General features: G+C 45.6%; 2 protein-coding genes across 2 annotated transcripts; both read right to left on the bottom strand.

The window, feature by feature from the left end:
• Positions 1 to 3,585: 3,585 nt before the first annotated feature.
• Positions 3,586 to 5,133, bottom strand: LOC125384304 (DNA-directed RNA polymerase II subunit RPB1-like). The gene has a single exon (XM_048403186.1). The coding sequence runs from the start codon at positions 5,131 to 5,133 to the stop codon at positions 3,586 to 3,588; it is 1,548 nt and encodes a 515-aa protein (XP_048259143.1).
• Positions 5,134 to 15,567: 10,434 nt separating this feature from the next.
• On the bottom strand, positions 15,568 to 19,568 carry LOC124140735 (extensin-like). Its single transcript, XM_048403185.1, has 3 exons — positions 19,475 to 19,568; positions 16,122 to 16,317; positions 15,568 to 16,036 (listed from the first exon to the last, which is right to left on the bottom strand). Exons 1-3 carry the CDS (start codon positions 19,566 to 19,568, stop codon positions 15,568 to 15,570), a joined length of 759 nt encoding a protein of 252 aa, XP_048259142.1.
• Positions 19,569 to 19,956: the final 388 nt, after the last annotated feature.

Here is a 19,956-nt window from a genome sequence, read left to right as displayed (position 1 = left end):
GCCCCCGTCCTACAGCCCATGACCCTCTGTGGCTTCCATCATACAGCCCATGACCCTCTGTGGCTTCCATCATACAGCCCATGACCCTCTGTGGCTTCCATCCTACAGCCCATGGCCCTCTGTGGCTTCCATCCTACAGCCCATGGCCCTCTGTGGCTTCCATCATACAGCCCATGGCCCTCTGTGGCTTCCATCATACAGCCCATGGCCCTCTGTGGCTTCCGTCATACAGCCCATGGCCCTCTGTGGCTTCCGTCATACAGCCCATGGCCCTCTGTGGCTTCCATCATACAGCCCATGGCCCTCTGTGGCTTCCGTCATACAGCCCATGGCCCTCTTTGGCTTCCATCCTACAGCCCATGGCCCTCTGTGGCTTCCATCATACAGCCCATGGCCCTCTGTGGCTTCCGTCAAACAGCCCATGGCCCTCTGTGGCTTCCGTCATACAGCCCATGGCCCTCTGTGGCTTCCGTCATACAGCCCATGGCCCTCTGTGGCTTCCATCATACAGCCCATGGCCCTCTGTGGCTTCCATCATACAGCCCATGGCCCTCTGTGGCTTCCGTCCTACAGCCCATGGCCCTCTATGGCTTCCGTCAAACAGCCCATGGCCCTCTGTGGCTTCCGTCATACAGCCCATGGCCCTCTGTGGCTTCCGTCATACAGCCCATGGCCCTCTGTGGCTTCCATCATACAGCCCATGGCCCTCTGTGGCTTCCATCATACAGCCCATGGCCCTCTGTTGCTTCCGTCAAACAGCCCATGGCCCTCTGTGGCTTCCATCATACAGCCCATGGCCCTCTGTGGCTTCCATCATACAGCCCATGGCCCTCTGTGGCTTCCATCATACAGCCCATGGCCCTCTGTGGCTTCCATCATACAGCCCATGGCCCTCTGTGGCTTCCATCATACTGCCCATGGCCCTCTGTTGCTTCCGTCAAACAGCCCATGGCCCTCTGTGGCTTCCGGCAAACAGCTCATGACCCTCTGTGGCTTCCATCATACAGCCCATGGCCCTCTGTGGCTTCCGTCAAACAGCTCATGACCCTCTGTGGCTTCCATCATACTGCCCATGGCCCTCTGTTGCTTCCGTCAAACAGCCCATGGCCCTCTGTGGCTTCCGGCAAACAGCTCATGACCCTCTGTGGCTTCCATCATACAGCCCATGGCCCTCTGTGGCTTCCGTCAAACAGCTCATGACCCTCTGTGGCTTCCATCATACAGCCCATGACCCTCTGTGGCTTCCATCATACAGCCCATGGCCCTCTGTGGCTTCCATCATACAGCCCATGGCCCTCTGTGGCTTCCGTCATACATCCCATGACCCTCTGTGGCTTCCGTCATTCAGCCCATGGCCCTCTGTGGCTTCCGTCATTCAGCCCATGACCCTCTGTGGCTTCCGCCATACATCCCATGACCCTCTGTGGCTTCCGCCATACACCCAGTGACACTCTGTGGCTTCCGCCATACACCCAGTGACACTCTGTGGCTTCCGCCATACACCCAGTGACACTCTGTGGCTTCCGCCATACACCCCATGACCCTCTTTGGCTTCCGTCGTACAACCCATGACCATATTAGGCTTCCGTCATACAGCCCATGACCAGTACCCGATGTTGTTGCCAGTCGTTGTTTGTTGTTTAACGCCACACGAAGCAATATAACCAGCTATGTAACGGCGGTGTGTAAATAATCGAGTGCCGACCAGACAATCCAGTGATTGATATCATGAGCATCGATCTATGCTACTGTGATACGATGACATGCATCCACCAAGCCTGACCACCCTATCCCGTTAGTCGCCTCTTACGACACGCATAGTTGCCATTTTCCAATGATTTACCCATGACCTACACACTAACCAGCGTGTCTGATACCCATGACCTACACACTATACACTATATACACACTAATCAGCGTGTCTGATACCCATGACCTACACACTAAACACTATATACACACTAACCGGCGGGTCTCATACCCATGACCTACACACTATACACTATATACACACTAATCAGCGTGTCTGATACCCATGACCTACACACTAAACACTATATACACACTAACCAGCGGGTCTGATACCCATGACCTACACACTAAACACTATTTACACACTAACCGGCGGGTCTCATACCCATGACCTACACACTATATACTATATACATATACACACTAACCAGCGTGTCTGATACCCATGACCTACACACTAGACACTATATACACACTAACCAGCGTGTCTGATACCCATGACCTACACACTATACACTATATAAACACTAACCAGCGTGTCTGATACCCATGACCTACACACTAAACACTATATACACACTAACCAGCGTGTCTGATACCCATGACCTACACACTAAACACTATATACACACTAACCAGCGTGTCTGATACCCATGACCTACACACTAAACACTATATACACACTAACCAGCGGGTCTGATACCCATGACCTACACACTAAACACTATGTACACACTAACCAGCGGGTCTGATACCCATGACCTACACACTAAACACTATGTACACACTAACCAGCGTCTCTGATACCCATGACCTACACACTAAACACTATATACACACTAACCAGCGGGTCTGATACCCATGACCTACACACTATACACTATATACACACTAACCAGCGTGTCTGATACCCATGACCTACACACTAAACACTATATAAACACTAACCAGCGTGTCTGATACCCATGACCTACACACTAAACACTATATAAACACTAACCAGCGTGTCTGATACCCATGACCTACACACTAAACACTATGTACACACTAACCAGCGTCTCTGATACCCATGACCTACACACTAAACACTATATAAACACTAACCAGCGTGTCTGATACCCATGACCTACACACTATACACTATATACACACTAACCAGCGGGTCTGATACCCATGACCTACACACTATACACTATATAAACACTAACCAGCGTGTCTGATACCCATGACCTACACACTAAACACTATATACACACTAACCAGCGTGTCTGATACCCATGACCTACACACTAAACACTATATACACACTAATCAGCGTGTCTGATACCCATGACCTACACACTAAACACTATATACACACTAACCAGCGAGTCTGATACCCATGACCTACACACTAAACACTATATACACACTAACCAGCGTGTCTGATACCCATGACCTACACACTATACACTATATACACACTAATCAGCGTGTCTGATACCCATGACCTACACACTAAACACTATATACACACTAACCGGCGGGTCTCATACCCATGACCTACACACTATATACTATATACATATACACACTAACCAGCGTGTCTGATACCCATGACCTACACACTAAACACTATATACACACTAACCAGCGTGTCTGATACCCATGACCTACACACTATACACTATATACACACTAACCAGCGTGCCTCAACGCTAAACCCATTAACATTAAATAACGTCAGTTAAACCATGATCACGACGTCACGTCATTGAACTCGCAGCTGATTCCGAGCCAGGAATTCACTGGATTCTTCTGAACGTGGATTTTAAACAAGTAAAACTGACACAACTACAGGTCATTATACACGTTATACACGGGACTGGGACTGGGACTGGGACTGGGACGTGGGACTGTGACGTGGGACTGAGACGTGGGACTGAGACGTAGGACTGGGACTGAGACGTGGGACTGTGACGTGGGACTAAGACGTGGGACTGTGACGTGGGACTGAGACGTGGGACTGAGACGTGGGACTAAGAGGTGGGACTGTGATGTGGGACTGAGACGTGGGACTGAGAGGTGGGACTGAGAGGTGGGACTGTGACGTGGGACTGAGACGTGGGACTGAGACGTGGGACTGAGACGTGAGACGTGGGACTGAGAGGTGGGACTGTGACGTGGGACTGAGACGTGGGACTGAGACGTGGGACTGAGACGTGAGACTTGGGACTGTGACGTTGGACTGTGACGTTGGACTGAGAAGTGGGTCTGAGAGGTGGGACTGAGAGGTGGGACTGTGACGTGGGACTGAGACGTGGGACTGAGACGTGGGACTGAGACGTGAGACGTGGGACTGAGAGGTGGGACTGTGACGTGAGACTGAGACGTGGGACTGAGACGTGGGACTGAGACGTGAGACTTGGGACTGTGACGTTGGACTGTGACGTTGGACTGAGAAGTGGGCCTGAGAGGTGGGACTGAGAGGTGGGACTGTGACGTGGGACTGAGACGTGGGACTGAGACGTGGGACTGAGACGTGAGACGTGGGACTGAGAGGTGGGACTGTGACGTGGGACTGAGACGTGGGACTGAGACGTGGGACTGAGACGTGAGACGTGGGACTGAGACGTGGGACTGTGACGTGGGACTGTGACGTGGGACTGAGACGTGGGACTGAGACGTGGGACTGAGACGTGGGACTGAGACGTGAGACGTGGGACTGTGACGTGGGACTGTGACGTTGAACTGAGACTTGGGACTGAGACGTGGGACTGAGACGTGGGACTGAGAAGTGGGACTGAGACTTGGGACTGAGACGTGGGACTGAGACGTGGGACTGAGACGTGGGACTGAGACGTGGGACTGAGACACGAGACGTGGGACTGAGACGTGGGACTGTGACGTGGGACTGTGACGTGGGACTGAGATGTGGGACTGATACGTGGGACTGAGACGTGGGACTGAGAGGTGGGACTGAGACGTGGGACTGAGACGTGGGACTGAGACGTGAGACGTGGGACTGAGACGTGAGAGGTGGGACTGAGACGTGGGACTGAGAGGTGGGACTGAGACGTGGGACTGAGACGTGAGACGTGGGACTGAGACGTGGGACTGTGACGTGGAACTGTGACGTGGGACTGAGATGTGGGACTGATACGTGGGACTGAGACGTGGGACTGAGAGGTGGGACTGAGACGTGGGACTGAGACGTGAGAGGTGGGACTGAGACGTGGGACTGAGACGTGGGACTGTGACGTGGGACTGAGACGTGAGACGTGGGACTGTGACGTGAGAGGTGGGACTGAGACGTGGGACTGAGACGTGGGACTGAGAGGTCTGATGGCAGGGATGACAACTGACACTGCCACAGAGCTGATTGCGGGCTGAACCCACCATGGATAAGTTATTAATGCTCTCTGTGTCCTGATGTCGTGCAGGATATGCCTCGTCGTGTTTGCGTCAATTAGTAAATGAGAGAATCGTGACAATATGAAGGTCAATGAACTCGCCACCTGTCCACAAGTCAGGGCATTGAACGGAGGTGAGGTGAGGTGAAATGGGGTTTAACGTCGTGTCCATGACGTGGGACTTATATACTGATATGCACCCAGTGTGTGTGTGTGTGTGTGTGTGTGTGTGTGTGTGTGTGTGTGTGTGTGTGTGTGTGTGTGTGTGTGTGTGTGTGTGTGTGTGTGTGTGTGTGTGTGTGTGTGTGTGTGTGGCTGCTTGTTCTAGTCCGGACTGATGCCGATTTTATAGTGCTAGCCTCAGTTTAACATGAATACCCTACTGAGACACAGTATCCTGACTCCAAGCCGAACAGTCCTTGTTTTAGCCCCTAGCGCCAGGCAGGGTAACAACAAGTACCATCTTTTAACGCTCTTTTGTTGAATGAAGCGACCGGGGATCGAACCCCGGACCTTTCGCTCTCCGGACAGACACTAGACCACGGGGGCGGTCTATCGAACATAGGCGGCGTGGTGATGGTATGTGACCTACCACCACGACATCTGACACGGTGACTTCTCAACAGACCCACTCCCCTGGGTGACGGAGCGCGTCCAGTATTAGAGTTGATTCCTGACACGTAGCCTGAGAGTACAGAGCTGACGTGTATATTAGTAAGTAAAGGCCAGCTCTTCCCTTAATGCATTTTCCAGATGGAGAGGATGGTTGCTGTAGTGAAGATGGATGCATGGCTCCCTTGGGTATGTCAGTGTGTCTGTCCCGCCGCCAAGTGTCGCGCTGAAGGGGTGAAAGGAGGCGTTAGTGTATGGCGTGGGGGTGGGGGTGAGGGTGGGGGTGATGGGGGGTAGACAGCTGGGCACACTTTTAGAGCGTATGTACTAAACTGCCCGGCAAAGGAACGTATACACTTCAACATTAAATTTAGATTTCACCAAAAAATTTACAAACAGTGTCAAAACGTTACTAGGTTGAAAACAGGCTCCGAAACCCGTATCAAATATATCACCATGGAATTACCATTTCTCTTCGTTTCCTTTTAGCCACCATGAAACAAGAGTGTATACTTTCTTTTGTCCGACAGTGTACCGCTGTATTTGCGTTTCGAGGAATAAAGAAACATAATAAGTATGTTTATATGAAACGACTATATTGAAATAGGCGGAATATCGACATCGACTTTTTGGCCATCAGTAATATCTAGAGAAGAACTTCCTAGTTAATCAACGGAGTCCCGATCACTTTTAGTTCCCAGGAACAGGTACCCCTTAATGTCAAGATAAGTCACGTACAAGTAGGTTATCCTAACATACAGCCATGATACGTGGCTAATCTTGTCTAATGATATCTTCCCTTCATCCAGTTACCTGAAACAGTTGCTATTTTCGAAGCCACGAGTGAAAATGTCCACTTTGTTTAGTCATGACGAGATGAGATAAACATGTTATTAAGCCCTAAAACGCCGTACTGATATTAATTAGATAACATATGTCACGTATAATAAAGATTAGTCATACATGTAACACATATTTTATATAATATTGTTTGTTTCTTGTTTAACGCCAAACCTCAGCATACCATTATAACATGGCATTCATCCTCAATATCATGACTGCAAAAGGAGGAAAGTCTTTCACCAAGCTGTAACTTAAAAGCGAACCATCTTCCTCTTTCATCATAATATTATGCCAACTTAATCTTTATTTAGTCAATGCTATTCTATATTTAACCATATCTATATCTATCAAATACTTTCCAAAGTACAAAGTGTTTTTGAATATGCAGGTACAACCTTGTGTCACGTGACGAGGTCAAGTCAGGTCATCTGTACCTGCTTTACTTAAAATACCAAAGAACATTAAACCTGATGTATTGAAACGTGTGGTATTCAAAATATGCTCCAAACAATATTTATTCACTATGCCGCGGAGCAAGGACACCCAAATGGCTCGACCTGAAGGTTAGGTTGTTTTACGCCGCACTATTCAATATTCGAGCAATATGACGGCATCCTGAAACTAATCGAATCAGACCCAGGCAATTCAGTGATTCATATTATGATAGCACACTTTAACAAGGACACTCTGCCTGACCATGCAGTCCACACAGTCGCCTCTTACGACCAGCATAGGTTGACCTGGGAACCTGGTGTAACCCGGGATCCCCACGCGGAGTGACATCTAACAAAGATTGATGAAACACCGACACAAGACTTGCACAAGTCTCTAAGACAAAAAATAGTTTAAGTCATAATTTCAGGATTATATAAATAATAAGAACAAGTTGTCCCTATAAGAGACTGGGGTCCCTAGAGTACTGTCCACGTATCTAGACTTGCCTCTAATAACGATAGAATTATTGTACACCCATGGGCTTATCATTCAGTACAGCCTAGAAGCAAGGCTACTCCGGTACTTAAGCGGGCATTTGACACCATGTGTGAATGTGTTAGTGTGCGTGCGTGCGTGCGTGCGTGCGTGCGTGCGTGCGTGCGTGCGTGCGTGCGTGTGTGTTGTTTTCACAGCTTCAGAATCTGGTGCTCCGAGGGATTCTCATCTGGAAGTGGTTCTCGGTACAATATGTCTCATTGAGCCTACTGACGAGAGTTAAAGTGTCACCTGGATGATTGTATGAGGTGCTTTGATCGTTGTTCGTGGTATCAACAACCAATTCTCTGACCCAGGCTCGATTATTTACGGACTCTTCGTTTCACATCTGGCATTTGCGCCTCTAAACAACATTCACTCACCCCCGTAAACATACGGGTAGGAATTGGTCTTCAGCAACCCATGCTTGTCGTAAGATGCGACTAACGGGATCGGGTGGACAGGCTTGCTGACTCGGTTGATGTTCACAATGTCAATCACTGGATTGTCTGTGGAAATTCGATAATATAGCTGGAATAAACAAAAACCCAAAAAATTCAATGGGAATCTTTTGCGCCCGAATTAAATATCCCCTTCTGTTTGCCTGTTAAAGTATCCTACTCCTCCAAACCGTTATTGCAGTTTGGTCGAGATTCTAGTTCCTATACTGACCCGATTAGAACACATGATGTTTTTCGGTTATCACTAAATAGAACGTTGATGTGAGCCAGGGAACTTCACGTGGAACAGTCGCTTGTATTGTAATTACGTAATCGTAGAAAAACGACCACGACAGGGTCTAAATCAAGACTCAATTCTTGTCAGTGCCAAAACATGCCAGCGGAACTATTAAAAGAAACACACGCAGTTTTTGTGCATTGGAAGATTAACAAAATAATTTCCTCGATGTTCTTTCGTGTAGGTTATTAGGAAAGTATTTGCCGGTAATGTGCAGTTTTATGGAAGTATTTGCCGGCAGTGTGTTCCTGGTTCTCGGTGTGTAGTCTGAACCGTGGCTGACTGACGCTCGCTGGCATTCTTGGCAGCGTGTCGACCGACACGCCCAGTCGACACCCACCTCGTGCACATTCCCGCTGTAAACAAACCTGCTTGAGAATTAAATATGTGGCAATATGTGTTAAGTAGGGCTATTAGTGAGAAGCCGCTGCAGATGTCTCGTACGGAGCCAGGAAGCATACGACCCACCTTTCTGTACAACGTTGAATATGTGAATTAATTTGGCAGGGGAATTCCTGTAGCGAGACCCGTCCCAAGCCAACAGTATATATGCGAAGAATGCGCTCGCGTGTTTTGAAGAAGTGTATTAGATAGACTTATCAGGGTTTTATCAGAAAAGACCCCATGACGGAAGCTTTAGTTTAGATCTGTCACTTCCACTAAGCCAGGTATTCTAAGATGACTCAATATCTTTGTCGTTTCTTTGTTGTATGAAAATGTTCATAAACTGCCGGGCAAAGGAAGGTTTACTCTTAAAAATTGACTAAAACATTACCAACGTTTTTGGGATGAAAACAGTATCAGAAACACTGCAAACTTAAGGTAAAAAACCCTTGATACCCGTATCAAAGATATCGCCACCGAATAACCATTTCCTGTTTGTTAAGTTCTGCCACCATCAAACATGGGTGTATGCTTTCTTTTGCACGGCAATTTATGTCATGTTTCTTTCACTGGGGGGATCTTTAACAGATCTTTGACAGCGAGTGTTTTTTTATCGAAGCTGAAGAATTATAACTGATTCTGCGATGGCCGGGCCACATCTGAGTTCAGCCGATACTTTCTAAAATACGCTGCTGCTCTGTCACGATCAGTTATATCTGAGTTCCACCGATACTTTCAGATAATACGCTGCTTCTCTGTCACGATCAGCCACATCTGAGATCTACCGATACTTTCAGATAATACGCTGCTTCTCTGTCACGATCAGCCACATCTGAGATCTACCGATACTTTCAGATAATACGCTGCTTCTCTGTCACGATCAGCCACATCTGAGTTCCGCCGATACTTTTTGTCTGAAATATCAAAACATCTACATGTCAAAGATGACATTATAGTTAAAAACAACGATGATACAATGATAATATGTTTATTTGTTTTTTTGCTGTTGTTGTGTGTGTGTGTTGTTCACGGAAAGAAGTGCTCTGATATACGTTTGTTACTTGTAGTTGTTGAAGAAGCCCCCAGCTCACATTGTACCCTCAAGGCGAGAAACAACAATATGGGCCCAACCTACTGGACACTTCCAGTGGTTACGACTGTGAAGCTGAGTGTCCCGAGTGACTTGTACAGGCCTACCTTCTCTAGTTACTGCCATATATTCGCCGGAACATAACGACTTGAACGGTTGAGATGAGGTACATGTTCCCCTAGCGTTAGAACAACAGATAGGTGAAGACATGGGACACAGCTCGTTCTACATTCATAAAGGGTAATACTGAACATACAATTACCACCACACTATATGTTGTCACAGCTGTTCATGAAGTGTAATACTAAACATACAATTACCACCACACTATATGTTGTCACAGCTACTTATAAAGTGTAACATTAAACATAGAAATACCAACACACTATATGTTGTCACAGCTGTTCATAAAGGGTAATACTGAACATACAATTACCACCACACTATATGTTGTCACAGCTGTTCATGAAGTGTAATACTAAACATACAATTACCAAAACACTATATGTTGTCACAGCTGTTCATAAAGTGTAATACTGAACATACAATTACCACCACACTATATGTTCTCACAGCTGTTCATAAAGTGTAATACTAAACATACCATTTCCACCACACTATATGTTGTCACAGCTGCTCATAAAGTGTTATACTAAACATACAATTACCAACACACTATATGTTCTCACAGCTGCTCATAAAGTGTAATACTAAACATACAATTACCACCACACTATATGCTTTCACAGCTGTTCATTAAGTGTAATACTAAACATACCATTTCGACCACACTATATGTTGTCACAGCTGTTCATAAAGTGTAATACTAAACATACCATTTCCACCACACTATATGTTGTCACAGCTGTTCATTAAGTGTAATACTAAACATACCATTTCCACCACACTATATGTTGTCACAGCTGTTCATGAAGTGTAATACTAAACATACAATTACCACCACACTATATGTTGTCACAGCTACTTATAAAGTGTAACATTAAACATAGAAATACCAACACACTATATGTTGTCACAGCTGCTCATAAAGTGTAATACTAAACATACAATTTCCACCACACTATATGTTGTCACAGCTGTTCATGAAGTGTAATACTAAACATACATTTTCCACCACACTATATGTTGTCACAGCTGTTCATAAAGTGGAATACTAAACATACAATTACCAAAACACTATATGTTGTCACAGCTGTTCATAAAGTGTAATACTAAATTGGCACCCTTTGTAAGTATTTCTTTTCTGAAGAAACACATTAATACAATTACGTTACGACATACTTTGTTGATAAAAGAACACGTATTTACTCCAAAGGCCGGCGCTCGATTCTCTTCATGGGTATAATACAGGCATCTCATCCGCGGAGTTCCCGGCCTTAATTGTAGCTAGAAAATATGTGTTTCCAAGGCCAGACTTTCTTTTTTATTTAACGGGTTTTTGGCCGCAAAATTCAAGTCGGAATATATATATAATTTCGTTGTGTTTTGAAGTTTATACGATACATTATCAACAGGTTTAATCGTAGTATTTTCAAGAATTTTTTGATAGCGACGTTAAATGAGTTTTTAAATATTTCACTTATTTCAGGTCGGCGGGATAAAACAACACTGCTTTTCATTTTATTTTTACATTTAATTTTTTTTAAAGTCGGCGGATTCGTAAATAAAATCTTTTAAAAACGTGGCCTAAACTTTGAACAATGGAACCCTGTGTACCGAGGTTTTCGCCAAGTCGAATACTTATCCTGTTTTTGATGTTTGTAAATGATATCAAATGCGTGTATGTTGAGCTGGATGAATATCAACTGTGGACCTGTATATTCTCCGTGTACACGATGATAAGCATGAGGCTGTGAATAAGAAGGTGAAGGTGAACAGAAAAACAGATTGTTCATGACTCATAGAGTTCTTCAAATTGTGCTTCGTTATATATTTATCTACATGGTTCGTATCATTCACACGCCATCTAGTAAGTACCCACTTAAACTGTTCCATGGAAATAATTGTGGCTGTTTTATGGCAGAGCAAATGGGAAACGCTTTGAAATAAATCACACGTGCTCTTCAGCGGTTTCTTGTAATTTGACATGAAAGAATTAAGGTGTCTAATTCCTTAATAGAAATGACCCCACTTATACACCGACAGGTGTTGTGAATTTGGAAATAATTCAAGCATGTACAAACATCTTTGAAGATAGAAATCGGCCGACATTGTAATGGCTTGACTCCAAGCAATATTGTACTCTGTGGAGTATCACCGTTGGCAGCCATGTTTCCCGGAGCTAGACTGTATACCAGGCCATCACTGTACACCCTTGGGTCTTTTGATGGTGGAGGGGGTGGGGTGTCCCTTGTCTCTAGACCATAGAGCGTATAGCTTATCAAATAATCCAATTCTAAGCTTTATGAGACCCTCGGCGACAGACCCACTTCACCACCCTCCCGGCACACCCCTGACTCAACCCTCCCCTACACCCCCGACTTAACCCTCCCCCCACGCCCCCAACTCAACCCTGCCCTACACCACCGTCTCAACCCTCCCCCCAAACTACCGCATCTCAACCCTCCCCCCTCCCCCCGAACCCCCGAACCCCCGACCATAACCCCACCTTATCCTTTGCCATCTGACTTCACCCCCCACCCCCACCCCCTCCAGCCAACCCGTCCCTATCTCACCCCACCCTCTTACGACAAGCATGGGTTGCCGAAAACCTATTCTAACCCGGACCTTCACGGGTCCGGCAACGAATAGAAAAGTTTAGTTTGACCACCATTGACAACATTTGTACCAATGCTTGTACGGTGATAGATGTATCTGGAACATACTGACTTTACTGTGGCGCAAGTGTGCCAAAACCTACACCAACGTCAGTGAACATTTGTCATTCTCCGACTTTGTCTCCTTGGAGGTACGAGGACATGGCACACTGGTACTGACACTGCGATATGAGGTCAATGGCCGCACGGACATCGACCTTCTTCGATCTGCGATAACCCGCTTTATGACTCCTCCGCAATTCCATAACGCTATTACGGGAACCAGACCACCAGCAATAGTTATTATGTAATCACGTTCCGTGTCTATATATTGCCAAATGAAGTGTAACGCCGGCTACTGAGCCATAATGGCACGCTATTGATGAGAGCTAATGACGCCACCAACAAGATCAGTCCCGCCCGGCAGACAGTCCAACCGCACATGTATCTTTTTCATGTATTTACGAGAAATGATTTAAAACTGTCATTGTTTTATGCTCGAGTACGTGGGGGGCTTGCCTCCATCACAGGGTCCATTAACGTTGACGGGACGACGTTAGCGCATAATGGGCCTGCCACCCCAGCTTACAGTGAGACAGCGCACAGAACTTGGGGCAAACCTACCGTTACAGTTTGTAGCGATTAGGATGACATCATAGTCGATGAGACATTAGTTTTGTTTTGTTTGTTTGTTGTTTAACACCGCAATATTCCAGCTATATGTCGGCGGTCTGTGAATAATCGAGTCTGGACCAGACAATCCAGTGATTGTTGTTATTAGCATCGATCCACACCATTGGGATAAGATGACATGCATCAACCAAGTCAGCGAGCCTGACCACCCGATCCCGTTAGTCTCCTCTTACGACAAGCATAGTCGCCCTTTACTGCAAGCATGGGTTGCTGAAGAATTATATCAGTAGATGAGATATTAGTAGATCTTAGCAGTGGGGATCTTAGTATATGAAATATTAGTAGATGAGATCTACAGCAAATCTTAGTAGATGGGATTGTTGTAGGTGAGATCTTGAGTTTGTTGTTTAACGCCGCACTCAGCAATACTCTAGCTACATGACGGCGGTCTGTAAATAATCGAGTCTGGACCAGACAATCTTAGTAGATCTTAGTAGATGGAAGCTGATTATTCTATAATATTCTGCTACAGAAATACTGACTTTAGCCTGATTATTATAATGGTTCAAGGTTCATTCCAATACAAGAAATGTGTGAACGTCATTGTACGTAACTCTGAGAGAATAGTATTACTGTCTTATCCTGTAAATTCCATGGATGTCAAAACATGCCACTCATAAACATGTGAAAAATCATTTGACATTTAGAAAGCAAACCCCCAATCTCTTCATAAACAGGTGCTGTGCGGCAGTGGTTAAACGTTTGCCCGTAATGCAGAAGGTCCGGTTCGAATCTACATTTCTGGTGTACCCCGCCGTGATATTGCTGGAATATTTATTGCGGCATAAAACCCAACAGACTCGAAAAACAGGTATATGTTGTGGTCTGATTGAATACCTGGAAGACAATATACCTACATCTGTCTCAGTCATCACAACGTGATGTTTGAACTAGACCGTCGTCGTATTACAGCTGGGGCGGTCGGTATTATTGCTAAAAGCGGCGTAAAACCATACTCACTCACTCACTCACTCACTCGTATTACAGGTGAGGGGCGGTGGGGTAGCCTAGTGGTTAAAGCGTTCGCTCGTCACGCCAAAGACCCATGCTCGATTCCCAAAATGAGTAAAATGTGTGAAGCCCATTTCTGGTGTCCCCGCCGTGATATTGTTGGAATGTTATACAAGTGGCGTTAAAACATACTCGCCCACTCACTCACTCACGATATGCCTGAAATATTGTCGATGTGACGTTAAATCTCAACTCACTCACTAGAACTAGACAAACGATTGAAGGGATAGGTCGTCATTATAAAACTATTCTGAAATTGCCGTTTTTATTGATTGTCATAAATATTAAGCAGAAAAGATAAAACACAACCTGCCGATATTTTCAACCAATCACAGGCCAATTATTTTCCAGTATCATTGGCAAATAATGTTGTTTAATGTTGTCGTGAAAATATATTACTGGTTAACCTTCCCACTTGAGAGTTAATTTACATGTAAAAACGCCGAAATGATTTTCTGTCTTTGAAGTTCACGAGATCGTTGCGTGCATCCCCGGCTTTTAGAGCTAATGAGCGCCCTCTATTGACTTACCTGTCTGTGCCAGTGCAGAAACCCTCGTCCCACACCCCCTTGTTAAGTGCTTTATTGAAATGTACAACTGATAGTGTTATTTAGACAAAGTTGCCAAATATCCGATAAGTCTACGGGCTAGCGATGTTGTTTTTTTGTAACGGTAACATCACGATATCGCACCACGCCTCGAGGAGCAATGGTTTTGGCTCGATATGCTCTTCTCGTTCCCAATCAACCAGACGGTAATACACTGAACCAATGGTAGTGGCGACTGGCGCTCTCATGGGTGTGATAGGTATGGAGGTAGATATATAGCATGTGCATCGGAGGAGTGGGTGCTGACGTTGGGGGTGGGGGCAGTATTGTGTGAGTGTCGGGTTCTATTGTGTGAGTGTCAGGCTTCAGCGTGTGAGTGTCGGGCTCTAATGTGTGAGGGTCGGGCTCTAATGTGTGAGGGTCGGGCTTCAGTGTGTGAGGGCCGGGCTCTCGTGTGGGAGGTGTGAACTCTAATGTGTGAGGGTCGGGCTTCAGTGTTTGAGGGCCGGGCTCTCGTGTGGGAGGTGTGAACTCTAATGTGTGAGGGTCGGGCTTCAGTGTGTGAGGGCCGGGCTCTCGTGTGGGAGGTGTGAACTCTAATGTGTGAGGGTCGGGCTCTCGTGTGGGAGGTGTAAACTCTAATGTGTGAGGGTCGGGCTTCAGTGTGTGAGGGCCGGGCTCTCGTGTGGGAGGTGTGAACTCTAATGTGTTAGGGTCGGGCTCTCCTGTGGGACGGGTGAACTCTAATGTGTGAGGGTCTAGCTGTAGTTGTGAGGGTCGGGCTCTCGTGTGGGAGGTGTGAACTCTAATGTGTGAGGGTCGGGCTTCAGTGTGTGAGGGCCGGGCTCTCGTGTGGGAGGTGTGAACTCTAACGTGTGAGGGTCGGGCTCTCCTGTGGGAGGTGTGAACTCTAATGTGTGAGGGTCGGGCTTCAGTGTGTGAGGGCCGGGCTCTCGTGTGGGAGGTGTGAACTCTAATGTGTGAGGGTCGGGCTTCAGTGTGTGAGGGTCGGGCTCTCGTGTGGGAGGTGTGAACTCTAACGTGTGAGGGTCTAGCTGTAGTGTGTGAGGGCCGGGCTCTCGTGTGGGCGGTGTGAACTCTAATGTGTTAGGGTCGGGCTCTCCTGTGGGAGGGGTGAACTCTAATGTGTGAGGGTCTAGCTGTAGTTGTGAGGGTCGGGCTCTCGAGTGGGAGGGGTGAACAGTAACGTGTGAGGGTCGGGCTCTCCTGTGGATGGGGTGAACTCTAATGTGTGAGGGTCTAGCTGTAGTTGTGAGGGTCGGGCTCTCGAGTGGGAGGGGTGAACTCTTACGTGTGAGGGTCGGGCTCTCGAGTGGGAGGTGTGAACTCTAATGTGTGAGGGTCGGGCTCTCCTGTGGGAGGGGTGAACTCTAACGTGTGAGGGTCGGGCTCTCGTGTGGGAGGGGTGAACTCTAACGTGTGAGGGTCGGGCTCTTCAGTTTCACGGACTGTAGTTTGTGGAGCGTTGAGGCGGACATGCCCATATGCTACAGTATCGATCACTGTTCAAGATGACTTTTTCCTAATTGAATATACTTCAAACTAAATGTACAAACACAAAACCCTAACAGTAAAACTCATGTTTTGTGCGCTAATGTATACGGAAATTAAACCTAGGAGTGAATGGTTATAAAATACCACCAGTGACCCTATGAATTTGTCCACGGTTGCTACGACAACGATAAGCTTGGAAATAATACTAAGACACGTTGTATGAATGGTCCTAATGTAGAGGTCATTGCACTGAAGGCCATGACGTCACACTATTGCAGCGTCTGTCAAATAGTCACAGGAAAGTCAGAAATATCGAAAACTGTTTCAATCTATTTCGCTCAAACGCCATTTCATATTTTTAACATTGAGCCTCTGTTTAAAAATGTTGGTCCCAGCGTCGACATAGCTGGAGCCCCTTGTGACGTCCTCGCGCTGTGTCGGAAAACCTACGGTGTCCCACTAGGGACATATTACCACTGTTACAATTCTTCGTAAAACCTGTTGGTTTACAGAAAGGTTAACATCATGTAGCTAAAGTGTCGCAAACAACCTTATTTTTCAATGCATTTAGTGTGTCGGAGATTTGAAACATTTCACTGTCGTTATTGAGTGTCAGAATATAAATGTGTTTTGCTGCTGAATAACGCTTTATCCTTGCTAAATAGCTCTTACGGGATTCCATAGAAATTGCTAACCCTGCTTTTATTTACAGCCGAGTACGAAGTGCCCTCAACTGGTGGAAGATAAACATGGTCATTTGCTTAAATCGAGACATTTAGAATCCGAATTATCGAATTGTCGCTGGTGTCAAATGCCCCTCATCTTGGGAAACGGCCTTGTTGTTTACGTTGCCATGACTGAACGGGCACAATTGCGTCAACAACAAACAACCACAACATTCAACAACAAACAACCACGCCATTGTACACATTCAGAGCATAGCATCAGTGGAGAGTTGTCTCGGTGTTTCGCTCACCACATAGTAAACATGTGTAAATATTTGTGATAATATAGTGTCACATTATGTTGTGATTGTAACTGTTTTAAATTTTAAAATATTTACTTTTAAGGTATTTACTTTTAATCGCTGTACGTTCCCACATTATGTGAAAATATACATCTCTGAAGAGCACAGTGAATGGTTAGTGTTATACACTAATATAAGTCGCTTTTTGTCATGAATCAGTTAATTTCACATGAAATAACAACATGTGCCATAGTGTTGATTTATTAATAAAATACGCTTTATGGAGCATATAAAGCGTTATGGAGGATATAAATGGTTAACACGCGATAAAGGTCACACCAGGCTTTTCACAAATTCTTGTGACAATTCTGTCACATGTCTTCAACTCCCACTAGTACAATCAAAATAACCAAAAAAAATCAGTAAAAACATTAGTGTCAATTAAAAATGAGCAAGAATAGATAACACGATTAGTGAATGTGAAATGTCCAATACGTCATGTCAAGCAAACAGTTTCATTATAACTAAATAAGTGAATATGGCGTCCCACATCAAATAAATAAGACTCTCTAAATCGCCTGAGTAGGACACCCTACATCGCCTGAGTAGGCCTCCTACAGCAAATGAATAGGGCATCCTACATCAAATGTATAGGGCACCCTACATCAAACAGCAGGACATGCTTACCCTTTTCGCGAACACCTGGTGTCATCACTGATTTCTTCATATAATTGGCATCACTATTTTGCCTTTTACGCCTGATGGAATCTGTTTCCGCGGATAATCGTGACTGGTTATTCTCTGGCGTTGACGTGTTATATTGAGTAGGGTATTGTAACAACTCCATGTACCTGGGTCGCCCTGTTCAGTCAGCCCGTCTCATTGTGCGGTGTCCGTCCTCCGACCTCCGTCAAGAAGCTCTGAAAGGAAGGACCAGAAGTCAAGCATCATAATCAAGCTGAGAGTTATAGAGTAAAGTAAACTAAAAAAGAATGTTAATCCAGGAAGCCGCAAGTTCCAGAAATTGGAAACACTAATTTTGAATCGGATTAATCGAGCTTTACAAGTCTTAAAGCATGCATGTTTTTGTCTGCAACGGCATAAACCCCAAGCTCAGAACTCTTCGTCACCCCAACTCCCAGTCTGTCTCCCAGAAACTAGAGAATAATTTAAAAAATCCAACTCAAGTCTTGGATGATTTGGCAAGCTGAGACTGCCTCAGCTCTGTTCTGTTTTGGAATCTATTTTGAAAGGTATATGTTTTTAAAAAAGATAACTTAATTTCTGGAACTAAATGCTAGTGTACCCCATTCCCTTAGACTAACATTTAGTCTCTGAAATCTTATATTACACAATATCCTTCTTGACTCTAAAAATAAAAAAAATTTCCCTATGCTGATTTCATAGACTGTGGAATAGAGTTAGCTTGAGCTGGCTAGACTTGCTTTTGTATGCATTTCTAGATTATTATTTTTTCATAAAATAAATATATTCCACGGTCATGGTGCAGGACTACCCATTCCCTCAGTGTAATGAATATCTGGGATAGAATCGGTTCGGTCTTCAGCAACCCTTGTGAGGACCCCGTGAGGATCCAGGTTAGAAGTGGTACACATGCTAGTCGTAAGAGGCGACTAACGGGCTTGGGGGTCATACTCGCTGACTTGGTTAATACATGTCATCATACCAGCTATTTCAGTCCGCCGTCTTATAGCTATGATATTGCTGAGTGCGGCGTTAAACAAAAAGGTAAACACAAAACAAGCAATCTTCAGTGAACCCGGTGGCCTTGCTCAGGGGCATAATGAATAAATATAGTTTTGTGTATGTCTAGAATACCAATAAAATTTATGATTTACAGACCGCCGTTATATAGCTGGAATATTGCTGAGTGCGGCGTTAAACAAACAAATATTAAGTGGCTCGGATAGTGTAGCATTAGGATTATGGCTAGACAAGAAGAAGAAGAAGAAGAAGAAGAAGAAGAAGAAGAAGAAGAAGAAGAAGAAGAATCAAGAATTTTTATTGTACAGTGACAAGTGAAGAAGACAAAATGGGTTATTCTGTTTCCGACAAGCAGATTGTGTGAATGTTGTCGGGCTACGGAAATCCCCCGCTAACCCATAAATCTTGGGAACCGTCCATTACTGCATTGTCGAAACAAGGTGGGCTATACATCTTACTGGCATAGTGACCCAGTGACACCGTCACCCTTGCATTCCGACCACCTGTCAGTGCCAGACCACCATCAAGTTGTCCCACACAGTCCTGTGACATACGCGCATGCGTCGTGAATGCCAGTGTCGATCTGGCCTGACGTGGCGCCCCCTGGAGACGGTTGTCAGTGGCACGACACAGCTAGATTCATTCCTCGCGCAGGACAGCGATGCCATCTCTCGTGTACATATTTACGTGTCGTTTCCTTAAACAAGACAAAGGGGAGGTAAGGCACAGAGTGTGACCAAATGATTAGAATGTAATGTTTGAACTGAATCGTCTCTTTGAATGACTTTCAAACATACCACCGTGGTAGCTACCAAAGTCACAGACTTCGGTTTAAAGACACATGCATCTGTGAAATATCATAGATTATAATGAGTGTCCTTGGCACACACCTACGGATCCCAGCAGATAGTTGAGTATTACCTGAATCCTAAATGGGCCC

This window comes from Haliotis rufescens, unplaced genomic scaffold, assembly GCF_023055435.1.
Source record: "Haliotis rufescens isolate VD_foot unplaced genomic scaffold, xgHalRufe1.0.p SCAF_3, whole genome shotgun sequence".
Classification (NCBI taxonomy): domain Eukaryota; kingdom Metazoa; phylum Mollusca; class Gastropoda; order Lepetellida; family Haliotidae; genus Haliotis; species Haliotis rufescens.
Note: the sequence above shows the minus strand (reverse complement) of the source record. Positions and strands in the feature narration are given on the sequence as shown.

Bases quoted from the DNA above. Each gene is read 5' to 3' on its own strand.
- LOC125384304 (XM_048403186.1), bottom strand. From the start codon at position 5,133: ATGGTGGGTTCAGCCCGCAATCAGCTCTGTGGCAGTGTCAGTTGTCAT.
- LOC124140735 (XM_048403185.1), bottom strand. From the start codon at position 19,568: ATGTCACAGGACTGTGTGGGACAACTTGATGGTGGTCTGGCACTGACA. The intron at 16,318-19,474 runs GTAAGATGTATA...TCGATACTGTAG, and splicing joins GTCACTGGGTCACTATGCCA to CATATGGGCATGTCCGCCTC. The intron at 16,037-16,121 runs GTAAGAGTTCAC...CCCCATCCACAG, and splicing joins CGAGAGCCCGACCCTCACAC to GAGAGCCCGACCCTCACACG.